Here is a 26,277-nt window from a genome sequence, read left to right as displayed (position 1 = left end):
TGTCTCTGTGTGCCCTGCGACTGGCTAGCAATAAGTGAAGGGTATCCCCTGCCCACTGCCTAAAGATGGCTGGGAAATATTTCAATAGTGTTGGGACATTGTGATTTTCTTTCAAAATTATTTTTTGAGGTGTTGGCTGAGTCAATTTAACCATTCTTCCATTAAATACCTTGGTAATAACATAGTAACACTATAGTAATAGCATGATCAGTTTTTATTTTAGAAATGTATATAAAACTGGGTGGCTTTTGGAACCAATTAGTAATAAAACATAGCACACACCTTGAAAAAGGTTTGGGAGAACAAAATACAGCAAATATAAGTTTTTTAACGTTTTAATTGACTTTTAAAAAACGACGTCGGAATTGAATCTGGTGGTACGTTGAGGGCATTAGTTCATCTTACCACTGGTCCTGCAAGTTTGAGAAGTTCCATCAGTTCAGTACGGTATTTAAGCGGCATGCATCTGCAAAGGTGTCTACAGCATGAATAATCCGGTTCGTTTCCTTCTGAGTATTCATTTTCGGGATTTTTAGCTGTCTTCATTTCGGCATCCATTTTGGTCTCAGATTGCGAGGGTAATTTATTTTTTGATGGAGGTCAGGATAAAAACGTCCTTCGTGTAGTCTTGCGGTCTTAAATGTGATGCACTCGCTTTAGGCAATTATTTGACAAGTTAGGTAGAAGGCATCCTAACTTGGAGCTTGGAGGCAGTATTTCCTTGAAAAATTAACCCCCCCTGACCCCTTTCTGCAAAATTCACTGACCCAGCGGTGCGCTTGACGCACGTGTATGCTGCATTCAGGACCAACCGTACATATCGCAACCACAAGTCTTCAAAAGACTCAAAATATTTGTTCAAACATATTAATCTTACTCACAAACTATGAATACTATTTCATTTTTTTTAAATACTAGTACTTTTAATCCGTCTAAAATGTACATACAAATATAAATGATACTGACACCCGTCACGGATCACTGTCACTTATCAAGTCAAGTCTAGTCAAGTCATTTTTATTTGTATAGCCCTTAATACCAAATAGTCTCAAAGGGCTTCACAGGTTATTACACATACTATTTTTTCAGACTATTATTACACCATCCCCTGATCTGGAATCAACCTTATGACGCCCATGTGTCGGATTTGTGGTTAATGTCAAACTGTCCGAAAGAAAAACAACAACAACAAAACAACGGTGTGAAGACACAATACAAAACACTGAGCAGAAAACAAGAAACGACATGAATCTATCAACTCATTTGATGGCAGAGAATTTTCTCTAAATGGGAAGTGCCGGTGCTAGAACCTTTGTATTTATTTTTGAAGGCCCTCAGAAAATTTAGCGATATACCAGGTTTCGGCAACCTTTTTGACCCAAAGAGCCATAAAAGCAAAAATATTGAATTTTTCTTTAGAGAGAGCTACACCATATATTTTAAGACAAATTTCAACAAAAAAGGCCAAATAGGCTCGACAGACAAAAGCTAAATTGTAAGCACATTTGAGTTCACTGTGTGCTGTTCAATGATTTGATCAAATCTATTAAATAATAATAATAATAATGCCAGAAGTTGCGTCCCATATCAATATAACACTCAAAAACCGTCCCTGTTCCTCAGTTACTTAAGAGTGTTGAGGCTAATTTTTGTCCTGAATAATAGTTCTAAAACAAAGTTCTTCGGTAAAAATGTCACAAAATACTGTAATTGAGTAAACCGCCCTTCAATGCAATAGACGCTGGGTAAAAAGGAGGAGTGCGTGAATAGCTCCGCCCATTCCTACCGCTCACCCAATCAAATTGCTCTAGGTGCTTTGCGAGACCCTTGGGTAGTTTTTTTGTGGCTTTTCTTCAAAAAGTGTCTAAAAAATGAACTTAAATTGTTTAATAAACTTCCATATGAAGGATTATTTAGTGATTTATAGCCAAAACAGGGTCTGGTAGTGTGACACCTCGACTGTAAACTTTAGTCAAAATCGTTTCCTATACACTGGCTTGCAAGACGATTTGTTCCCCTGACCATTACAAAGCAGTGGAGTGATTCCTCACTGATACCTTGTGGGTTGTCACTGATGGTGGACGCATCAGGTTAGCACTGCTCGTTCTATGCGTTTATACTGTCATTGGCGTCGGTTTTAAGAGTATTGTTAATTATTAATTTTACAATTCTAACCATTTTAACATAGTTAGAAGTAAAGCAGCCGAGTCCTGCCATGGCCGGGCATTATACCGGCGGGCGGAGACGTAACTGCGTGAGATTCTTGCTCAAAGATGTTGTGGCAATTTCGGAGGGAATGTCAAGGACGGATTTTATTAACAAGTTTGTTGAAAAGATTCTGAAGTTTAAAAAGGAGGAGGTACATGCTGTCATAAAAATGACTTCTGGCAAAGGCTTTGATGTGAGTTTTGAAACGGCAGCTCTTTATCAAGAGTTTTGGAATCGCTTTGAGGGAGTGAGGTCCCAGTTTTCAGGATTTACAGTGGAGAAGCTGACTGATAATACTAACAAGATTGTCGTTGTTAGAATGTTTAGTGAAATGATCAGTGCTGATGACGTCTGTTATTGGTTGAGTAGATACTGCTCAGTAAAAGGCCAGGCTATGAAGGTGAGGTGTGAGAAAGGCTATTGGAATGGTGCCTGGAGGGTACCAGTCCAACTACGGCAAGATCCTCAGGGCTTTCAGGGACTGAAACAAATTCCGTCGACTATATTCCTGGGGGAAAACCGTGGCTTTATCCACTATCAAGGGCAACCGAAACTCTGTCGCAAATGTGGTGAGCATGGGCATCTGGCTGAGGTATGTGATCGAATTTTTTGTGGAAAGTGCAGAACAATTGGACATTCCTTTGAGGAATGTAGCAATAGCAGAAAATGCAATCTCTGTGGAGAAACGAATCACCTCTTTAGAAACTGCCCGAATTCGTTTGCTAACAAATTGAAAGCTAGGAAGGCAGTTTACAAAGACAACAAAGACAATGAAATGATGTCAGACAACATAGATAATGAAATGAATAAATGTCACAAAGACAATGAAGTGAATAAAGATAACAAAGACAATGAAATTAATAAAGTCATGGAAATACAAAATGAAAATGAACAAGAAATTAATGAAGTTATAGAAATACCCAATGAAGATGAACAGGAAATGAATAAAGTTATGGAAATACCCAATGAAATTGATCAAGAAATGCACAAAGAAATTGGACAAGACAAACAAATTGAAAAAACAGATGTACCTACCAAAACCCCTGGAACAGAGACCAGAGAATCAAAATTGAAACAGGAAGAACCTGGAAATTCTAATTCGATTTCTCATAAAATACCTGAATTTGGACATGACAAACGAATAGAAAAAGCAACTGCCACTCCGAAAACACATATTAATCAGGAAGGGCCTGGAAGAGAGTTCAAATTAGCAAATTTGTTTGCTACGCCATTGCCGGGATTTGGAGAAGACAAACAAATCGAAAAGGCGAATGACTCTCCAAAAACCCATACGGGCACTGGAAAGAGGAGTAAAAGTAAGACAAAATTGGGAGTGGTGAAAAAACCAGAAACAAAGAGAAGAGATTTAGAAGAAAGCCGATTGCCGGTGAATAAGCCCACAAGGGAACTGTATGAAGTTGAGACGGAGGAAGTCGGGGAGGGAAAAAAACCTGACCCTTAGTGGGCAAGGAAGTAAGAGACCCCTTGATAGGTCCTCTGGCTCACCCCCTAACCCAGAAAAAAGGGGAAGACCTGGAACCACAGACAGAGAATCAGAGGGTCCCAGAGTTTTCCCCGGTGAGTCTCAAAATGAGGTACTACTCTTAAGTGATGTGTCTGACACAGGTGACACTCTCGATGATCTCGATGATCACCAAAGAATGGACTCAGATCCCCCAGTTTTGTCTAACTAGTTTAAATACTTTTACAACAATTATGAACATTACATTCTCTACTATCAATGTGAGAAGTGTGAGATCAAAGGTTAAGGCTCACAGTGTTTTATCGTTCTTAAAAACTATCAGAACGGATGTGTTTTTACTACAGGAATGCTGCATCCCCTTTCTAAAAAATTATAAACAGTGGGAAGAGATCTGGCCATATCCGTCATTATGGAGTGGCTCGAATGAAAACCGTAACGATGGGGTAGCCATTTTAATAAACAACCCTCAACTCATCATAAAGGGGAGTACTGTGATGAGGGACGGACGCGCTATCTTAGCAAGACTTTCTTATATAGGGAATGATTTTAACCTCATTAACATATACGGCCATGCCGACAGACAACTCAGGTACGAACTTTTAGAGGACATCCAGTCGCATATGCTAGGCCATCAACCACTAATCGTGGGAGGAGATTTTAATTGCATCTTAAGTAGGAAGGATAGAAAGAGGAATGATGAGGAGTTTAAAGTAGATAAAACATCAACTTTATTACAAGACATGTGCCGGACATTTAAACTGGTGGACTGTTTCAAATCCATACATCCAGGAGAGGAGGGCTTCACCTGGTTCAGTAGTGACAATGCCAGAGCCTCTCGAATAGACTACATGTTTACGAGGGGTTTAGCACAGAGTGATGCAAGATTAATTCCTGTTTTTTTTTTCGGATCCCTTGCTACTGTCCTGCTCTCTCTCATTTCCTTCAGGTATGACTGTTGGGAAGGGTCTGTGGAAGTTAAACTGCTCCCTGCTGGAGGATGAGGCTCTTGCCGCACAATACAGAGAGCTGTACAAAGACTGGCAGACCCTTCAAGACTCGTATGATTCACGAGCACAATGGTGGGAAATGACAAAGAAACGAACACAGACCTTTTTTAAAAATGCAGGTAAAAACAAGAAACTTAAAGAGATGAAACGCATGTCGGGACTACAAAGAAGACTCCAACGCTATTTCATCCTAACAGAAAAGGGGATGGACTTTAATGATGAAATCAAAGAGACCAAACATGAACTAAACGCTTTGGCGGAAATAAAGAGCAAAGGCATCATAATAAGAAGCAGAGAAAGAGAAATAGAAGAAGGGGAAAAATGTACACGCTACTTTTTAAAAAAAATTATGAGCAAAAATGAGGGGCTTTTTAAACTTCAAAACGAAAACGGGCAAATAAGAAAGGAAAGTAGTGAAATAACCAAATTAATCGAAGACTACTACAAAAAATTATTTGAAAAGAAATAAACACATGAGAATGATCCGTGACACCATTTGTTATGCGAGAGACAGAAAACATGCGACTAGCGGTCCTAAACCTAGACTTTGAAAAAGCCTTTAATCGAGTCTCGCACAAATACCTCTTCAGGGTATTGCAAAAATGTGGTTTTCCCCAAAAATACATCAAGTGGGTGGGACTGCTATACCGAGACATCTACAGCAAATTCATGATTAACGGGAGGTTATCGGAAGCAATCGAGATCAACTGCGGCGTACGTCAAGGTTGCCCTATGTCTCCCCTTCTCTATGTTCTTTGCATTGAACCTTTGGCACAAATGTTAAGAAAAGATAGATTTGTCGAAGGGATCAATATCCCAGGAAGTGGTGTTGTGGTAAATACACTTGCATTTGAAGAATATATTTGCATACATGTAGAAATTTAGAAAGACTTGCTTACAGTAGTGGGAAAAGGTCGGGTAGACATCCTTGAAGATACTCTTGGCAGACATTAAGTTTCCTTGAAGATAGTGTGCAAGGGACGGGACGCTCTGTACTTGATACGTGATACAGGACCGCCTTTTGGGGTGTACTCAATCGAAGCCTAATCGTCACTACCAGCTTTAAATACATTGTCATGTTCCTAGCTCTGTGAGATCTTTATTGACGCATCAATAAAGTGACATCTCCCTCCGTAACGAGGCTGGCTCCTGTCTATTTCTCTTATCCACATATGAGAAGACTTTTCTCTCGATTATCGGACCTCCAATTTCTCCAACATTTGGCGCCCAACGTGGACTGGCACTAATTAAATAAACAGAAAAGGGAAAAGACTTCTCAGTGGACCTGTCTCGAATAAGCGAGTGAGGTAAGGAAAGTTTTTTCTCTCCTTATTTCGGTTTGCCTGTCGAGATTCGTGGGAGGACAGGAGCCTGTGACGTCGGAGCTAAATTATGAAAATGCGTGCACGTGGAATTTTCCGTCTATAATCAGGCCCAAGTTCGGACGGATGAGATATGTAAACTGAGTTGAGATTTATTTATTTTTTTTTTGTGTCCCGGGAGTTCGGTGCTCAAAGAATCCTGTTTGTTTTGGGACGTAGGCTGCTTGAAAAAGGAAAAAGGCTAATTTTACCTGGATAAAATGGTGCAGCGGCGTCGGTATTTGTAGATTTATAATTGTCTTGTGATCTGCATGGAAACGGTGATGAGACGTCATCATTTGCTGAAGTGACAGTTCGGGAGTAGACGATCTATGTGTGGTTAATACGGGGCATGTTTTATGTGTTTCCCTAGTCGATTGATGGTTTGGGGGGGGATATGTAACCTTGCACTTAGGAAAAAGTGTGGTGCATGGAACCTCGCCATTTTCTACAATCTGAAAGGTTATACCGACGTTAGAAAAATGAGCAGTAATCAGATGTTGTATTATTAAGATATATTCGCATAGAAACAAGCGATACACAGAATGTGTGAGAATTGCTGACATGTTTTCAGTCTGGGAGATGTCTCATTCGGGAATGTTGGTGTGTGTGCCAGCTGGCGTTAATTGTGCGTGTGTCTCTGTCTGTGGATGTGTGTTCTGTTCGGTTCGGTTTCTCCCCCGCCCGCCTGAGTGAGTGTGCGCGGGTGATTTATACTTAACTGTTTAAGGGCTAGGAGAGCCTGTGTTTCTTTTTGTCTTTTTTGTTTTTTTGTGTTGTTTGGCGTTGGGAGAGGAGTTAAGGACGCATGGATGAATGATGGAGTGACTGCTTATTCTACATTTTACGGTCTTGTATGTGCGTTAAAGTGTCTTGCTTTTTTGTGGGTTGTTCTCGCCCCCAAAGCTCACCCCCACCCCACCCCCGTCTTTCCCCCGTCTTTCGCTCTGTGTGAGTTGAGCTCAACCGTGTGTATCCCCACCCGACCCCCGTCTTTCCCCCGTCTTTCGCTCCTTTGCTGTATGGAAAATAAAAAAAAGTGGAGGGATTACTTAGTTCGTCAAGTGCTCCGTTTGCGTGTGGCCTTTTGATTTGTGAGATCTTGTTCCGATAAACGTGATAAGTATAGTTTGGGTAAATTGAGGAAACAATTTGGCAAGCATTTTCAAAAGACAATGAGGGGCAGATTACTCGATCTTGAGGAAGACCATGAAAAATTTAAGAATTTAATTGCTAAGGTGATGTCTTCATGGTCATTTAACCTAGATTAAACATCCGAGTTTGTAAACATGACCGATTTAACAGGATTCAGAAGTCAGACGGACTGTTGAAAAGGGCTGAAGATGGCAAAAAACAAACAAAGACGTTCACTCATCCGTTGTCTGCGCCGCTTGTCTACAGCAGGGTCGTGGGGACACTGGAGCACATCCAGGCTGTCCTCAAACAGTGAGCAGGTGGCAATCTGAACTGATTGCAGCCAGTTTCGAGGAGAAAGAGGTAGACAACTGGGCACCAAGGTCAGTGTGGCACTGATAAAGCTCATGGCACATTCCTGCAGCGGATTGCGAGTGGAACGTCACAATGGACTGAGCCAGACGGCCAAGGCCGTCGACGAGGCGGTGATAACGAACAACACGAGTCTGCATTGAATCACGCTAGAATCCTGTTGATTGACGTAGTGTTTACAAATCTGAGGAATATTGATACGTTTGGATTGTGAATTATTTTATTTTTAACACAGAAATACTGCTAAAATTGTATTTTGAATCTGCTTTCCAGGAAAACGGTGATGTGTCTCCAGATGCAGGAGCATCAGGAGGATTATTAAGGAGAATAGGTAACAGGGGAATACCTTTGACTTTATATCAGATACAAGTGCACAATTTAAAAATATTATGCAAGGGGGGGTGTGAAATAGCTGGAGAAATAAGTCTCCGTATTTACAGGCCACGGTAGACGGAGAGAATAATAATGGAAAAGAGTAAATGGAATATTAAAATCAAAGATAAACAAGATCTTTGTGAGTACTAGGCTCAACTGAGGGGATGCGCTACAGTTAGCGCTGATGAGTTATCGCATGCAAACTCATTGGATCACGCATTTAACACCGCATGAAATGCTAACAGGCAGACCAGCGCCGCATCTGGGAGGTCCCTATAAGGGGCCGCCACTTGAGCAACTACAAACTGAACTGAGAGACTGAATGGGACAATTGACGGCTGTCATCTACTGGCTGGTTAAGAGACAAGGGTCCAGGGTCGAACAACCATTTGAAAAGACGTCCCAGGGGGTCTCGTCTACATCAAGGTTACGACGAAAGAGGAACCATCCGAGGCGTGAGGGACCGTACACCGTCGTGAGGGCAACGCTGGCCGCAGTCCAGGTCGAGGACAGCTCAAAATGGTACCATCTGAACCACTGTACCACGGCTCACGCTGCCACCGTCAACGAGACCAAGCAAGATCAACAGGGCAGTAACGTTAAGTTAGGAAAACAAGATGTGGGCGACAAAGCTGTGTGTGATAATAAATTGTCTGATATGATTGTTACTAGGAGCAGAGCTCGAGAAATCGCAGCGGCGAATGGAAATTGCGGGTCCGAAAGTGCAACCGGAGATCCAAAGAGCGACGCTGCAGTTGCAGACCATGACGCATCCTAGAGACAGCGGCCCGGTTAAGTGTGACACTACTGTATAACATGCCAAAACGGTTGAGGATTTGGAAAGTACAAGTACATTTTACCTCATGAAGGGCTCACTGGCCCTGAGGTATGGAAGCTCGAAAGTACCAAAATTAAAATATTACAGGAAAAGAGAAAAAATGTGAGATATGACGAAAATGTGTAAAATATAATTTTTAGAATATGGTTTCATAAGAAACATGCACTCGAAATCTTTTAAAGGGACAGTGTGTATAAATTGACCCCAAGATGTCTTTGCACTGTGGAGTGCAACCAAAATAAAAGTGCTTAACGGGATGAATAGGAGAGTCACAGTGCCCACATAAGCACTATTTTTCACTGCCTCTAGGTGATGCTCATGTTATGGAAAACTCCAGTAACTCTAGTTTACAGTCACGTAGTCACACCAGCAGTCCCTGTTTTGGATGTAAATTGCTAAAAATACTTTATAAGAAAGCTAATTAAACGATTTAGGTTCACTATCAAGACATTTCTAATAAAAACTCGCAGGAAAAAACCTTAACCGAGAACGAACGTTTTATCCAGAAGCTGTAGCAAAGAAACTCAAACGTTTTGATTGGGTAAGTGTTAGGAACTATAAACAGGACATGCGCATTTTGCTCCATTGCCCAGCGCCTGTGCTAAAAGTAAATACGTAAGTATCTTCAGTTGTAGGAATTTTTGACATTTTCACAAAATAACTTGGCTTGCATCAGGTTTTGAATCAATAATTTGAGACAAGATGACAGACAAAATGAGCCTCAGCACTCATAAGTGACGGCGGGAGGGAGTCGAATTTTAAGTCGCTCGACACTCAAAACGTCACACAGTGAAAATTAACATCGCTGAATGAAAGTACCGTAAAAATACTACGACAGTAATACGGTAATAGAGAAATGCCCCTAGAGCAAGGGTGTCAAAGTCATTTGAACTCGGGGGCCACACGATAGAACAATCATTCTGTCGGGGGCCTGACTGGTAGATTCAAGAGAAAGAAAATGAGAGAGAAATAAAAGAAAAAGAGGGAAGGAAAAGGAGAGGGGGAGAGAGCATGAGAAACAAAAGAGATAAAAAGTCATGAGAGAGGGGGAAAAGAAAGGGGGAGGAAGAAAGTAATCCAAAGAGAAATAGAAAGACAGAAGGAGAGAAAAGAAAGCGTGAAGGGTAGGAAGAAAGAGAAAAGAGAGAAAAGGAAAAAATGAAGGTAGAGCAAAAGAAGTTAAAAAGAGACACAGTAAGTGAAAGAGACAGAGACAAAGTGGGAGAAAAGGGGTGGAAAAGAGAGAGAGAAAGCGAAAGAAATACAGAACAATGTCTTTGTTCAAGGCACCTGGGTTTCATAATTCAACCTGCAGCCTCTTTGACACCTGTGCCCTAGAGGTATACTAAACAGTATCACAAAACTAACGATTCAATATAGTACTTTGAAACAAAGACATAGTACACTACATCAATTAAAAATAAATAACTACAGAACTAAATACCAAGTTAAGTGCAAGAAGGGCATTTATGAGCTGGCTCTCTTCAATAAATTGAGAAAAAAGCAGTTTTGTCCAATGAAAAAGACTGACTTAACCAATTACCAACAGCAATGACGTAATCTCGAAGCGACGAGATCTCATTAGCTAAGATCGGCGTGCAGAAGAATAAAAACTCATACAGCAAAACCAAAGTAACGATGATGTAATGCGTTGAATCTTTGTTAAAGAGGAATTAAATGATAATGACAAATGGAGGAAAAGTTTGCGTCCCCAGCATGAATGATGCATCTGGGACACAGGTACATGGTGAAATGAAAACACTGAGTGTATAATACAAGATAATTATACAGAATAGTTTAAAAAGAAAGAATGTTTAAATAACAAAACTAATCATCTCTCGTTGAATATGCGAATGGCAAAAGGGTAAGAATTTTTAAGACGTGTAGTTATGCTCCTAATAAAGCAAGGGCGAGTAAAACAAAGAAGACGACTGGAGACCGTCCATAATTTCAGTGTCCATCTTTTCGTTGGTTATAAATGGACAAATTCAAAAGAGGCGTAATACGTAAAAGGATTGTTTCCTTAGTTTTTCTCATATTCAATAATAGATTACTAGTGGTATGAATGATTTCGAATTATCAAAAATTGAAAGAAGTTTGAAAATGACGACATATTAGCACAGGGAAGAAAATTCGAGACTAGAAATCATTAATAACGTAGCTGAAGCTATTTCAGTCACTGAATGAAATATTTCTTTTAAAAAGAAAAGAAAAAGAAAAACAAAGGGAACTAAGACAATTGCGTAAAAACGAAGATTGTTGCGCGGAATAAAAGATTGAGATAGTAATATAAAATAAATTAGAGTCAAAAAGATAATTCATGAGTGACAAGTAGGTATTGCTTTATATCGAATCAACAATAAGAGATTATGATTACAGAGGGATGAAAAGACAATTAGAAATTTTTGACATTGAGTTCGAGTTGGCAGTTTTTTTTTTAGGACAATTGAGTCCACACTGAATTTTTTAGAATGAGTGTTACGTTCGACAAATGATTAATAAATGTGAAACAATAGCTGACTTATGGTTTGGTTAAGTTAAAATGAAACATTGTCTATGGAAAAGAGCATTTTTTTTTAGAAGACGATGAGAAAAAGATTGATCAATCCTGGAAAGGATTAAATGAATTAAAAATACCGGATTAGTGGATTTCGAGACATATCATGGTGATTTAAAAATATAACTGCATGGGAAATGAATGGAAATTAATTAAACTAAGATAATTAATGTCTACTAGTACTTAAATTTAGAGAAAAATTTAGAAATTGAATAAACTGGCTAATTTACTAAAACATCTCAGTACGTAAGCACGATAAAACTTAACGAGACTCTAAGTGCCCCTGAATTCCACATAATACTTAACCAGGTATATTGTTTTGCTTTAATTCTGAAGGAAAAGGAAAAAGAAACACTAAGACAAACATACAACATAAGTTATTTAAATAAGGATAATTTGCTGAAAATTGGGTATGAAAAACTTGAGACAAAAATATGAAAAACAACACATTAGGTAGTGTTTTTGGAGTTCCCCAGGGTCTTGAGGAGCACTATAAAAATCCAGACCATTTATGATGGAATGGAATATACCTTTACGGACATAGTTACAAAACGGGTTCACATATTGTAACTGACAATTAAGTTTGGCATGACACTCCATCTTCAGAGTTAGGTAAAGGAACGGAAAGGATAAGGTTATAGTTATAATTAATACAATATTTACACAAGAATGTGCATTTAAAATGTTACATACAGTTGAGGTTTGTGAAATATGCATTTGGTCTAAAAATAGTCATTGTAGTGCAAAAAAGTTGTCAGCATTGTGCAAAACATATAACAGTATTTTTATAGATGAGCTATAAAAATAAAAGGAAATTATTAAAGGGATCAATATCTAATTGAAGGCAAATAGACATAGACATAACATGTTGTTTTGCTTTAGAATAAGAAGATACGTACCACGCAATACATAAAATTTTATTATAGAAAAAGATGCTGAGCACAGGGGTGAACGAATTAATCAGATAGATAGATAGATAGATACTTTACTCATCCCCTGAGGGAAATTCACATTTCCAGCAGCATCCCTGAGCTGAGAACAATACAATAATAAAGCTAAAAGAATACAATATACAAATACCCAGTGTGACGTGCAAATGCCCACTTTAGCATGTTATATAGAGTAACTAAATAGTGCTACACAGAATACATATTGCAGTAAGATTCGGTAATGTCCAATGTAGGTGGTGTTGTTTAATGTACGTATTTTTGCGAGTTGAAACCCATATCCATAGGATAGAAAGTAATCCAAGTGTTGCAAGGCACTGATAAAGTAAGTAAAAATAAATAAACAAATAAATAAATCACAAAAGTAGCGAAAATAACACGAGAGCTGCTGGAGTGGCTGCCGTTCGTGACGGCGCCGGAAGTAACATTATCAAATACATTTTTCCACAATTGGGTCAGAATTAAACCTCTAGGGTTTAATCCAGCCATTCATGTGCAGTAAACCAAAGGAGAACAAGAAATGGGATGGTAAAGTATTACGATAATGTAAATCCTACTACAGAAATTCTATGAAATTACTAGAAAACGGAATATAGAGCTTGGAAAACGGGACATAGTATATGGTACGGCTATAATTCTAAAAAGACCAACTACAGAAATTCTGCAAGAATACTGCTACAAAACTACAACAGCATTAATACTAGCGCTACTAAAAAAAAATCCTTCAAAAATACTACAACAGACTTCGAAAATATTACAGAATCTTATTTTGTAAATATTATAAGATACTACTGCAGGAATGGTTGAGTTAAGTGCAGACCGGACCAGAACTCAATCGCTTAACGACCGGTTACTTCTATTCAGCAAAATTGTCCAACGCTCAGGGAATAAACAAAACAGCAACTGGCTTACAGGCAAACAGGAACTCAGACTAGGAATACTCATAAAACAGGCTTTTACTCAGAACGGGCAAGCCCTTAAGAAGGACACTCGCAAATTAGACGGTCGCCACGGCGACCATGCTGGACATGACAGAAATACTACATACGTGCACAGCTACAATGACACAGTTGTACCTCTACTTATAAGTTTAATTGGTTCTAGCAGTAAATATGGAATGATGAAACTATTGTAAATCGAAACACATTATCAATTTGAATCAATTGGATTGAAACGGGATTAGTCCGTTCCGAAAGCAAACGAACCTTGTTGAATCAACTGCAATTGCCCTGAAGGTATGCTGGTGTTCAGTAGGGGTTCATACATATACACAAAATAGATAAACATGAAATAAATACAATGAAATATAACATCATAACTGTAAATGAGAAAAACTGGGTGTGTCCCCAGGCTCGTGACGCCAAAAGTTTGCCCACCCTTGACTTAGAACCATTGTTTTTGGGACGATGGACTGGTGGTTAATTGCGCTTTTAATGACGGATTTCTTTTTAGGTTCTTTTTAGGAAACAGAATGTTGGAAAAAAATTTTGAGCTGATTGTAGGCGATGATGAAATAGGTCGATAAATTCTCTATAGAGCGTGACGTCTCGTTTGGTTTCATGTTATAGTCATCATAGTTCCATTCCACTCCATTTAGTTATTAGTATCGATACGACGACACACACACACGCACACTGCTGTCGTCTTGATAAAACTGAATCGTCTCTGCACCGCACAACACAGTGGCCACGATCACACTCTCAGTCCACTCTTGGCGCCCATACTCAGTCATCCCTCTCCTCAGAGCGCCCTAAACCTTGCTTCCTTGATTGAGTAGAAGGACGTGTATAACTAGTGCAATTGCGATAGAAGACAAGTTTGAATTACTGAAATTCCGAGTATTATGGGATGAGTCAGACGAAAGAGAGACATAGATTGTGAACTTAGGTTTTAACTCAGGGGGGAAGTTGAGACATTTCGTAAAAATAAGTTAAAACCTAGTTTTTTCCGAAATTGATGAAAAATTGTCTTCTGAATAAGCTCTCCATATAACTGTTTTTTGAGATTCAAATTACGAAATTTGGACGGATAGAAAAATATTACACAGAAGAAATGTTGTAATATTACAAAATTTACAATGTTTGTCAAATTGATTAACAAACAAGTTTACTTACTGAAGAGATCATATATAGGTTATGATTTTTATAAAAGGCAAAACAAAGAGTGGATCATAACAATAAAAACGTCTTTTCTTGGGTTAAATTGACAATTTAACAATCTATCCTGGTCATCTGCCTCGAGGGGAATGGCCAACAGCAAGATAACACGTTGAAAATCAAAAGAAAATGCAAATAAAGAGTGCATACAAATTTTTTCTCGGATGTGATCAATCTACAAAAGAGAACACTCAAACACTCAAATCAGGGTAAATGATTCTGACAAGGATAATGGTTAAACTGATCCGGTGACTGTATTTAGTGAAAAAGCAAAATTCGAAATTTAGAACTGACAATTTAAAAAATAAATTGTTTATCTTCTAGTTAGAATGTTGGGATAGAATGCTCAAAATGGATAGGGCATCTTATAGTGGGGATTTTGATTTTCACTTAAAATAAATATAAAGACGTGCAACCAGTCGGAGTGCCGATGGACTACCAGAAACCAAATGTGTTAACGACAGTACAGACTAAAGTGACGGATAATATGCTAAACCTTAATGTGACGATACAGGCGAGAAGGGTACCGACACACCAAAGTCCAGAAAAACCTACACCCACGGCGACAGCACTGAAGAGTGAGGTTACAACGCCGACGGCCAAAAATGAGTGCACGGCCAGTACGTAAAATTCGGGAAATTGTGTAGAAGAGGAAAACCATAACCCTAACTCGGTAGTTGTGTAGGTACATGGTCTCAATGTGCACTGACTTAATTAGACTAATTAACTTAAATTTTTGTGGGCCATCTGTCTTGTTTTATGTTTTATGTTTGTTCAATGTTGTAAGTGTTTGTATTCTTTCCTGTATTCTTATCTTTCTTGTCTATATGGTTGTCCAGCGTTTAATCGGCCCACGTAACTGAAAGGATTAACAGAAAAATATCGAAGGAAAAGGAAAAAGGGAACAATACAGTACTCATTGAGACGAGAAAAACGTTTTTAAAGAGGAAGACGGTTTAAAATGTATTGTTTTAGATAGAACCGATAGCACGTCTCGTTAGGAATCGAAAACGTTCGTTTTTTTTAAGAAATCGTTTTGACGCTAAGGGTGTGCAACATAACGTCCGAGAGCCTATGAAGTTCCCAGAAAAATAAATGTTTTTTCAGTTGGAAAACGATGAATTTAGAAGTGAAAAGTCTAGAAAAATTATGTTTGGTTATTTTAGGTGCTTTAGATTATGTTAATGCCAGAATAACAGCAAGGAAGGATAGAATAATATCAAAAAGAAAAAAGTTAACCTATTCCGGTTTTCAGTTCAAAATTGGAAAATTAAGGAATGTGAAGACGAGGAAAAATCCAATTGAGTGAATTGGGATGGATTAATTTGAGATAGAAGCATTGTTGTACGAGAATAGTGGAAAAGCGTGAGTAAATACTTTCTTTTCATTGAATATGGAGGGAAAATTCATTGAGTCGAATAAAAATGAGTAAGATGGATCATTGTAGATCAATGCACGTCATTTTCACATTAAGTAGGTGAAGCTAAGATAGTAGATTGAATTGGTTTGGGAATAAAAATAAAAATAAATAAATAAATAGATAAATAAATAAGTTAGTGAGATGGTTATATGTCAATTTCCCATTAAACTAGTGGGCTAAAAAGCATGTGTTAGAGGGCGTAAGAGAAGGGAAAGTTATGTGGAAAATGGATTGTTGGCAGAGCAAGTAAGGAAGTTACAAATACAGAAAGATAAGAGTTAGTAAAAGGAGGTAAAAAGGGGAAAAGAAAGTAGGTGTTGAGGAAAAGAGAAGAGAGAGACGTACAAGTGGGAAAAGGAAGAAATGAAAAGGGGAAAAAGTAATTAAATGAAATATTTTTGTTGACAATTGGCCGGAGTTAAAGAGCATATATTCCGGGTGGACGTGTATATCTAGATACCATCAGACAACCGAGAGGAATTCCAGATGAATTTAAAGCTAGGAATGAAATTAAGTCTGGATTGGAATCGATATTTATCTGGATAACTCCGAATAAGAACGCAGAATGGCTTAATTACATTTATTGATTTATTACAACCAACGACGTTTTATTAATTACATTAACGAGGCCTTTAGTGCAGTAGGAGAGCAAAGCGATTTTCTCTTAGCCAGTAAAGGAGGAATGCTGTACTTATATACCTTTAAACACAGCCGAAGCAGGAAGCTTCACAAAAGCACTGTCGAAAATTCATGAGTTGAGCAATGAAGTGACAGTAAATACTGAAAAGAACAGTATCTCTTTTGATTGGTTCTCGTCTACATTTGGGTACTGGGGTGGTATGTTAGCGAAGGGGGAAATTTTTGTACTAACTGTCGTAATAATTATGTGTTTGTTGTGTTTCTGTGCCATACCTATTCTTAAAAGAGGAATGCTTAAGACTTTTGGAGAACAAATGACAGTAGTGGCTAATACTAGGGTGGCAGAAGCTCAATGAGCACAGTTAGTGATTAAATATCCAAGCCTATTCCTTAGTGAGGAAGAACAGATGACTCAACTAAATTCAACGCCTTGAATTTTATCTGGCAACGTTAATAGTCAGTCTACATTATAATAAAAAATGGAGCATCTGCGGAAAGAGACACATATGATGATCTGGACTGAATACGATATCAATTAGCACTATTGTTAAACACGCAACACACTATATAGCACTAGGAATAACAGCAACAAATATATTGGTTTCTGATTGTGATTCTTTTGTTGGTATGTCACACTGCCGGGGAGCAAGCTGCTGTCTGGGATGGTCAGGATGCATCGTCGCTTCCGGGTTTTTGGCTGCATGGAAACTGAGCGTGATGCCTGCTGGGATGAACACTCACTCCAACATCTGACTTCACGACACCCGTTGACGAATACGACAATGCATGGTCTTCAAATTGTTCACGGGGGTCAGGCCAAAGGCCAATGTGGATATCACTATCCAGTCATGCACTCATCTTGGAATGTATCGACGACTGTTACCGAAATTTGTTATCACTCACTTATCAGTTCATTTATTCATTTACCTTTATCACGTACCGATCAACCGTCGACGGTCCGCGTGTATAATCCAGTGTGTATGGATAAAGATAAATGAAGGGGGGGTTAGTGCATGGGTCAGATGTTTGGAGTGTTGGGGGTTTTTGTAAATGAAACAAGAACAATGAAAGTTAGAATGATCACAGCAGGCTGACCGCCAGAATTTTATTTTATTTTCGATTCGCGTAAACTCTGTCCGTGTATTGATATTATTGATTTGTAATACTTTACCACTACCCTGTATTGATTTTCAATTTTAATTTCCATTCAAAGTGGGAGTATAAACTCCCAAAAGGGGGGATATGGTAGCAGAAGAAAAAAAAAAAAAAAAAAAAAAAAGGGGGGATATGTTGTGGTAAATACACTTGCATTTGAAGAATAGATTTGCATACATGTAGAAATTTAGAAAGACTTGCTTACAGTAGTGGGAAAAGGTCGGGTAGACATCCTTGAAGATACTCTTGGCAGACATTAAGTTTCCTTGAAGATAGTGTGCAAGGGACGGGACGCTCTGTACTTGATACGTGATACAGGACCGCCTTTTGGGTGTACTCAATCGAAGCCTAATCGTCACTACCAGCTTTAAATACATTGTCATGTTCCTAGCTCTGTGAGATCTTTATTGACGCATCAATAAAGTGACATCTCCCTCCGTAACGAGGCTGGCTCCTGTCTATTTCTCTTATCCACATATGAGAAGACTTTTCTCTCGATTATCGGACCTCCAATTTCTCCAACAGTGGGGGACAAATTACTAAGTGTGTTTTGTACATGGATGATTTCAATATTTTATGTACTGACCGCGCATCTGTTGGAAGAGCCCTTGACTTGACTGACCTGTTTGGGAGGGCGTCTGGGTCAAGGCTAAATAGAGAAAAGTCACAAGTGAAGTTTTATGGAACGTGGAAAGAGACAGAAAAGGCAGGACTCCCACTGACGGTGTTAAAGACAGACCAGAAAATCCTAGGGATAAAATTCAATGCGGATGGAGGAGGCGAGACCAACTGGGATGACGTGACAAGGAAAGTTAAGCAAAGACTTGTTTTTTGGTCACTAAGGAAACTGACAATAGAGGGGAAGGTCCTAATCATCAAAGCGATCATCCTCCCACTGCTTTTGTCAATCAGTTTAGTTTTTATGCCCAAAAGAAACGTGCTGTTACAACTGGACCGAGCCATCTTTCGCTTTGTCTGGGGCTCAAAGTGGGAAAGGATTAAAGAGATACAATGAAAAAAAGGAAAAAGGGGGGAAAGGAGTGCCTGACCTCCAGCTTTTCCTGGGAAGCAAATATGTCTCTCTCCACTTCCAAAACGCTGTGGGCCCACCCAACAATCCGAAGAGGAGGGCTTCACCTGGTTCAGTAGTGACAATGCCAGAGCCTCTCGATTAGACTACATATTTACAAGGGGTTTAACACTGAGTGATGCCAGATTAATTCCTGTCTTTTTTTCTGATCACTTGCTACTGTCCTGCTCTCTCTCACTTCCTTCAGGTATGACTGTTGGAAGTGGTCTGTGGAAGTTGAACTGCTCCCTGCTGGAGGATGAGGCCTTTGCCGCACAATACAGGGAGCGGTACAAGGACTGGCAGACCCTTCAAGACTCGTATGATTCACAAGCACAATGGTGGGAGATGACAAAGAAACGAACGCAGATTTTCTTTTTAAAATGCAGGGAAAAACAAGAAACTTAAAGAGATGAAACGCATGTTGGGACTACAAAGAGAAGACTCCAACGCTATTTTACCCTAACACAAAAGGGGATGGACTTTAATGATGAAATCAGAGAGATCAAACAAGAACTAAACGCTTTGGCGGAAATAAAGAGCAAAGGCATCACAATAAGAAGCAAAAAAAGAGAAATAGAAGAAGGGGAAAAATGTAATAATTATGAGCAAAAGTGAGGGGCTTTTTAAACTCCAAAACGAAAACGGGATAATAACAAAGGAAATTAGTGAAATAACCAAATTAGCCGAAGACTACTACAAAAAAAATGTATGAAAGGAAAGAAACACATGAGAATGAAATGGGGCATGTATTAGATCATATCTCGAGATCAGTGCATCAAGACCCCTTTTCAGCATTTTTACCCAAGACCAACTGAATGATTGCATAAAGACTTTTAAAAAAGGCAAATCACCCGGGGAGGACGGGCTCAGCCTCGAATTTTATCGGACTTTTTGGGATATTTTAGCACCAGATCTGTTTTTAACGAATTTTCCAGTCGAGACAACATGCCAGACAGTTTCAGAATAGGGATAGTTACTCTATTGCACAAAAAAGGAGACAAAACTGACTTAAAAAACTGGCGACCCATAACGCTTTTAAACGTGGACTGTAAAATCTTCAGCAAGCTTTTAGCAACACGAATGTCTGCAGTCTTGGGAGACTTGGTTGATCCCGACCAAACTTGTGCCATCGTGGGAAGGAGGATCAGCGACAGTCTCATGCTGATCCGTGACACCATCTGTTATGCGAGAGACAGAAACATGCGACTAGTGGTCCTAAACCTAGACTTTGAGAAAGCCTTTGATCGAGTCTTGCACCAATACATCTTCAGCGTACTGCAAAAATGTGGTTTTCCCCAAATATACATCAAGTGGGTGGGACTGCTATGTCGAGACATCTACAGCAAATTCATGATTAACGGGAATTTATCTGAAGCAGTAGAGATCAACTGCGGTGTACGTCAGGGTGGCCCTTTATCTCCCCTTCTCTATGTTCTTTGCATTGAACCTTGGGCACAAATTTTAAGAAAGGAGAGATTTGTCGAAGGGATCAATATCCCAGGAAGTGGGGGACAAATTACTAAGTGTGTTTTGTACATGGATGATTTTAATATTTTATGTACTGACCTCTTATCCGTTAGAAGAGCCCTTGACTTGACTGACCTGTTTGGGAGGGCGTCTGGGTCAAGGCTCAATAGAGAAAAGAGACAAGCGAAGTTTTATGGACTGTGGACAGAGACAGAAAAGGCAGGACTCCCACTGACGGTGTTAAAGACAGAACAGAAAATTCTAGGGATAAAATTCAATGCGAATGGGGGAGGCGAGACCAGCTGGGACGATGTGACGAGGAAAATTAAGCAAAGACTTGGTTTTTGGACACTAAGAAAACTGACAATAGAGGGGAAGGTCCTAATCATTAAATCGATCATCTTCCCACTGCTTTTATCAATCAGTTTAGTTTTTATGCCCAAAAGAAACGTGCTTTTACAACTGGACCGAGCCATCTTTCACTTTATCTTGTGCTCAAAGTGGGAAAGGATAAAAAGAGATACAATGAAAAAGGAAAAAGGGGGGAAAGGGGTGCCTGACCTCTAGCTCTTCCTGGGGAGCAAATACGTCTCCCTCCACTTCCAAAACGCTATGGGCCCACCCAACAACCCGAAAAGTCAAGCGATGACCCGGTTCTGGATGGGCTCGTACTTGCGCAAGCTAAAGCTTGTACCAAACAATCATTTGATACCAGTGTCCTTTAACTTGCCACCAACACATCTCTTTATTCTGGACTTTTTAAAGAAATTTGATTTAGAAACACAAGAATGTCACACTTTACAAAACCACAGGGCCCTTAATGCTATTGTGCAGGAGAGAGCAACAGTGATTCCTGTGCGGGGGCTTGCGTTTGGCGAGCCTACAGCGATGTGGAGCAACGTGAATCATCCTGCCCTCCCAAACAGAACACGAGACTTGTCATGGATGGTGGCTCACGAGGTTCTCTTAGTCAGAGCCGTAATGCACCACCGAGGAATGTCAGCGATTTCGACATGCCCTCGACCTGGCTGTGGCACCCAGGAGTCGGTGAGGCACCTTTTTTGTGAGTGCAGCGCTGCCGAGGATCTGTGGGCAATGGCCGGCCATCTGGGAAAATTCCCGGACTTGCCAGCAGGGGAAGTCCCTGACGCACAGTACGTGCTTTACGAGGTGACTAGGTCGAAAAGGTCACAGAATGACTTTGTCGAGGACTGGCTCACTCTCGCCGCCATCAAAGACGCCATCTGGACCTCCAGAAACCTGCTGGTAAGGAGGTGCAGGCAGATCCCCCCCGTGGCTGTGCACCAAATGGCTGCAGATACCATACAATCTGCGAGCGGCAAGCCTAGGACGCAGCCATAAAGAAGAATCGTCTGCACCCACCCGGAGGAGGGAACCGGAGCTCCACTGTGGGGGTCCCGGCAGCAACGGCCTGGTTATTCGGGTGGTTGTGGAAGGTAGAAGTAAGAAGGGAGAGGACCCATTTGAGCATCCTGGGCAGAGGACTGGAGGATGCTGCTTATATCCCACTTGAGAAGACAGAGCTATGCCCTTGCACAATAGTATTGCCCTTTAGACATTGGTTAACTGCTGTTAAAAGTGTCGATAAAAATTGTTCAAACCTCATATTGTTAGAATATGATATAATAAAATTGTGAATGTATTTAATTGCTGTTAAAAGTGTCGATAAAAACTGATATTGTTGGGATATGATATAATGAAATTGTGTGTTTAATTGCTGTTAAAAATGTCAGAAAAAAATGTTAAAGCGTCATATTGTCAGATATAACGAAATTGTGAATATGCTTAATTGCTGTTAAAATTGTTCAAACCTCACATTGTTTTTTTGCTGTTAATAGTGTCAATAAAATTGTTCAAACCAAACCAAGCTGTGTTTATTCATTTTTGTTTTGTTTTTCTTTTTTTTTTAATATATTTTAGTTAACGTGTTTTATTAAATTAAAGCATATCCTCTCCTTTATTAAGGAAAAGAGAGTTTTAAACATGCTATAATTTTGGGGGGGAGTGCTTGGGTTGAATTTGAAGGATGCTTGTTACGCCCATGGCTTCAACCATCATCTTTCATTAGAAAGAAATATCTTGATAGCTTTTACCATCGTTTAGTAAACAAGTTGAACCAAAAGTGACTAAAATACATATTTTTTTTCATGAAGTATCAGCTTTCCCCAAATAGCCATTTACCAAACATCAAATAGAAAGAAGAATATTATTTGCCAGTAAGAAAAGGAAAAAAATTAGACCAAATGCTGGGATTCAGAGATATTTCTTTAAAACTATAATCCGGGTTCTTTTCAAAGGGAAAAAAAATGTATTTGCTCGTATTTGTTCCAAGTATCAACTCAACTCATGAGTTGCATGTCTGTATCACATCTGAAAAAAAAGTGCTATTTAACATCCCAAATATTATAAAAGTTGTTTAAGAAATCCAAATATTTGAAAAGAAAAATGTTTCGTATAATGACAATAATAAGGAGTACGTTAGCGAGTACTTGGTACGGATCAATATTATTATCTATGGATCAATACGGCCTTCCAATTTTAACTATAACTATATTGATGATCTGATTTGGAATCCAAGCATATTACTGTAATTTTATGTGTTTTTATTTCCACCTACTGTAGTGCCACCAACCCCGCCACCATTTATGCCAGGGATCTCCAACCTTTTTTAAGCTGAGAGTAACTTTTTGTTCCTTATTAGCGCAAAGGGCCCCTAGTTTTATTTGCATTTATAAAATAACAACTTATCTTGTACTATTTACTGTGTTGTTACTGTGTTATTACCAGGTTAATTATTGTCAAGTCACATGTATTTGTATAGAAATGAATCACAAAACGTCTCCAAGGATTGCAGAGGTTACAATAACATCATCCCCTGATCTAATTGAAGGAAGTAGAAAGAGAAAAAGAACAAGAAAGAAAAACAGAAAGAAAAACAGAAAGAAAGACAACAAGAAAACGAGAAAGATAGAGTAAGAAAGAAGAGAAAAATAAATAGTAAAAGAGAGAGAGAGAGAGAGAAAAGAGAGAACAAGAGAGAGAAAAATAAAGGGACAAATAAAGGGAGAAAAAAAGAGAACGAAAGAAATAAAGAAAAGGAGAAAGATAGTGTAAGAAATAAGAGGGGGAAAAAAGTGAGAAAAAGGGAGAAATAGAGAGAGAAAGACAGAGAGGAAGAGAGGAAACAAATAAAAAAAAGACAGAAAGATAGAAAGAGACAGAAAAAGAAAAAAGAGAGAGAAAGAAAATGAGAGCGAAAGAGAGCCAGAAAGAAAGAAAGATAAAACGTGAGAGATGTAGGAAGTATGGTTAAATTGACTCAGTCGACCACTTGAAATAATCATTTTACTAGAAATCCACAATGACCCGGCACTGGTGTGATATTTACAGAAAAAGTCCCGTGGGCACCCTTGGTGCCCGCCGGCACTACGTTGGAGACCCTTAATCTATGCAGTTTACTGCCCTAGTCCATCACTTGTGCTTTTGTTTTATCACCACTTCTTTTTCTGGCCCTGCCACCACCAATAGAATAGAATAGAATTATCTTCATTCTACTGCATTTATGTTGTAAGGAAATAAACTATTATAATGTAGAAGAAAAGCAGTCAGTGAATCTCTCTACTGCATCAAACTGAGTACATGTACTTACTTTGTAGGTTATTTTATAATATCCTTTATAGTCAAATGTATAAAATGCTTCAATGTTAACCAGTCAATAATTTTTCTGGCAAAATTCCTAATTCATAGGATACTGGCTCCAACCGCAACTCCCAACCAATAATTATTAATTTTTTTTTCTCTGTCTGAATTCTTCTCCAGAAATTTAATATCACAGGGAAATTCCAGAAAATATGCGTGAAATCTCTGACCCTCCCACAGTTACGCCAACATAAATAGGATGTATTCTTATATTTTGAAGTGATAGAGGGTGTATAGAAGTAACGCATTTTTACTTTCCATTCAAACTCCCTCCATGTCGGACTGCTGGTTATTTTGTGTCCCTCTTTCAAATTTTTCTCCCAGTCGTCGTCGTCTTTTATCACTACATTAGCTTATTGTTCCCATTTTTCCTTAACCTCCATCTCATCGTTATTGAGATCCATTTGCAGAGCTTTATACAATTTTGAGATAACCCCTTTATTAATTGTTCTTTTGAGTATGATATCAATAATTCCTCAACTTTAGTTGGCTCCTTACATATTTTCCCCTATTCATAATGTTTCTGGAGGTAATGCCTTTTTATAAAAATCATTTCTAGGTAGGTCAAATTCTTGTTTAAGTTGTTCAAAAGATTTCAATACCTGTCCTTCTAACACTTGGGTGATCAACACCAATCCTTTCTGGGCCCATTTTTCAAATCCTGCATCCATAACCCCAGGTTTAAAATCTGGGTTTTTTTTCACTATTTTTGTAGCCCTATTCACAGACCTTGATATTTTTGATTTTTTTTTTTTTTGTATTGTTGACCATGTTTTAATAGTTCCCTTAATCCATTCACTCTTGAGTTTTAACTTCTTCCACATCATTACTGACATGAATGGTAAGGATTCCACAGGCACATTTGGACAAGACCGCTGCTCCATGTCCACCCATATTTTATCTTTGTCTCTAATAATCCACAGAATAAGAGCTCTAATTTGAGCTGCCCAATAATAATTTCTCATATTAGGTAGGTCCAGGCTCCCTTTTGCTTTGGAAGCTAAAAGGGTTTTGTATTTAATTCTAGGTTTCTTATTTTGCCCAAGGAATTTTGATATCAATTTATTTAACGCTTTAAATGCGGATGTCAGGATCAGAATAGGAAGAGACTGAAGCAGTAATAATAGTCTTGGTAATATGTTCATTCTAACTGTTTCTACCCTTCCGATAAGGCTTAAGGGGAAAATCTTCTATCTTTCCCAATGCTTCTTTATTTCTTTCATCAACTTTCCATAATTTGCATCAAACCACTGTGTGGAATGTGGTGTAATAGTCACCCCCGAATATTTAAACCCTTTATTTGTCCATTTGAAATCAAATCTTTCTATCACCTCTGTTGGATATTTTCCTGATATCTTAATTGCTACTGATTTGCTCTCATTAGTCAAATACCCAGCAACTTCTCCATATATTCTAAGGTTCTCCAACAGTGGTAGTGATACACCAGAGGGCTCTTTCAGCATTACCAACAAGTCATCTGCAAACAGTGATGTTTTATGCTGTTTTCCTTCCTCATTTAATATTCCCCTTATTTGCTCATTTTGTCTTATCGATTCAGCGAGTGGTTCTATGCTTACTGCAAACAAGAGAGGACTTAAACAGTCGCCTTGCCTGACTCCTCTTTTCAAAGAAGTCCGAACAGTGACCATTGACTCCTCAGAATTTTTATAGATTTTTTTTACCTACTCTACAAATTTTTGAGGGAAGCCAAAAGCTATAAGTGTTTGATGTAAAAAGCTCCATTTCACCCTATCAGAAGCTTTTTGGGTATCCAAGCTCAGTAACATCGAGGGTTGGGCTTTATATTTTGTGCTCGAAATTATGTTTAATATCCTCCTAATATTGTTTGTACCCTGTCTTCCCGAAATAAACAGAATTCATTCCGCTATGAATTTCTGCATTCTTTTTGCAATTTTTAAATTGTTTCACAGTAAACTAACTGGTCAATAGTTTTCACACAGCATTCTTTATGCAGGACTGTTATGATGGCTTCTGACCACAATTTGGGGGGAATCTCTTTTTGTTAGCGCATAGTTAAATACTTAATGTAGCACTGCTGTTAATTCTTCCTTAAAGCTTTTGTAGAACACCCCTGGGAATCCATCAAATCCCATTTATTTTCTTCAATTGGTGCATAAACATTCATTATTGATATTTCCAAACCGGCCATTGACCCTACAGTATAATCATATATCGACCCAGATTGTCCTTCACTTCTTTTTCGACTTTAAATGCTACACCTTTTCCAAGTAAACTTGCTACTCTCCTTCTCTTACCATAAGAGGCGTAAAACACCTGGTTACCCATTCTCTATTTAACTTTTTATGTTCAATCTCTGTCAAATGTGTCTCTGTAATAACGCTACT

The 26,277-nt window shown here is 38.8% G+C and overlaps 1 protein-coding gene across 1 annotated transcript in view; it reads right to left on the bottom strand.

Annotated features, from left to right (window-relative positions):
- LOC148361800 (multidrug and toxin extrusion protein 1-like) overlaps positions 1-771 on the bottom strand; it is a 29,538-nt gene extending 28,767 nt beyond the window's left edge. The window contains exon 1 of the mRNA XM_088342940.1: positions 406-771. Coding sequence (XP_088199066.1) covers positions 406-558 — 153 coding nt within the window. The 5' untranslated portion in view covers positions 559-771. The remainder of the gene's footprint in view (positions 1-405) is intronic.
- Between the last annotated feature and the right edge of the window lie 25,506 nt (positions 772-26,277).

The sequence above is a fragment of the Urocampus carinirostris genome, chromosome 8 (assembly GCF_059441175.1).
Source record: "Urocampus carinirostris isolate Australia breed hairy pipefish chromosome 8, RoL_Ucar_1.0, whole genome shotgun sequence".
Lineage (NCBI taxonomy): Eukaryota > Metazoa > Chordata > Actinopteri > Syngnathiformes > Syngnathidae > Urocampus > Urocampus carinirostris.
Note: the sequence above shows the minus strand (reverse complement) of the source record. Positions and strands in the feature narration are given on the sequence as shown.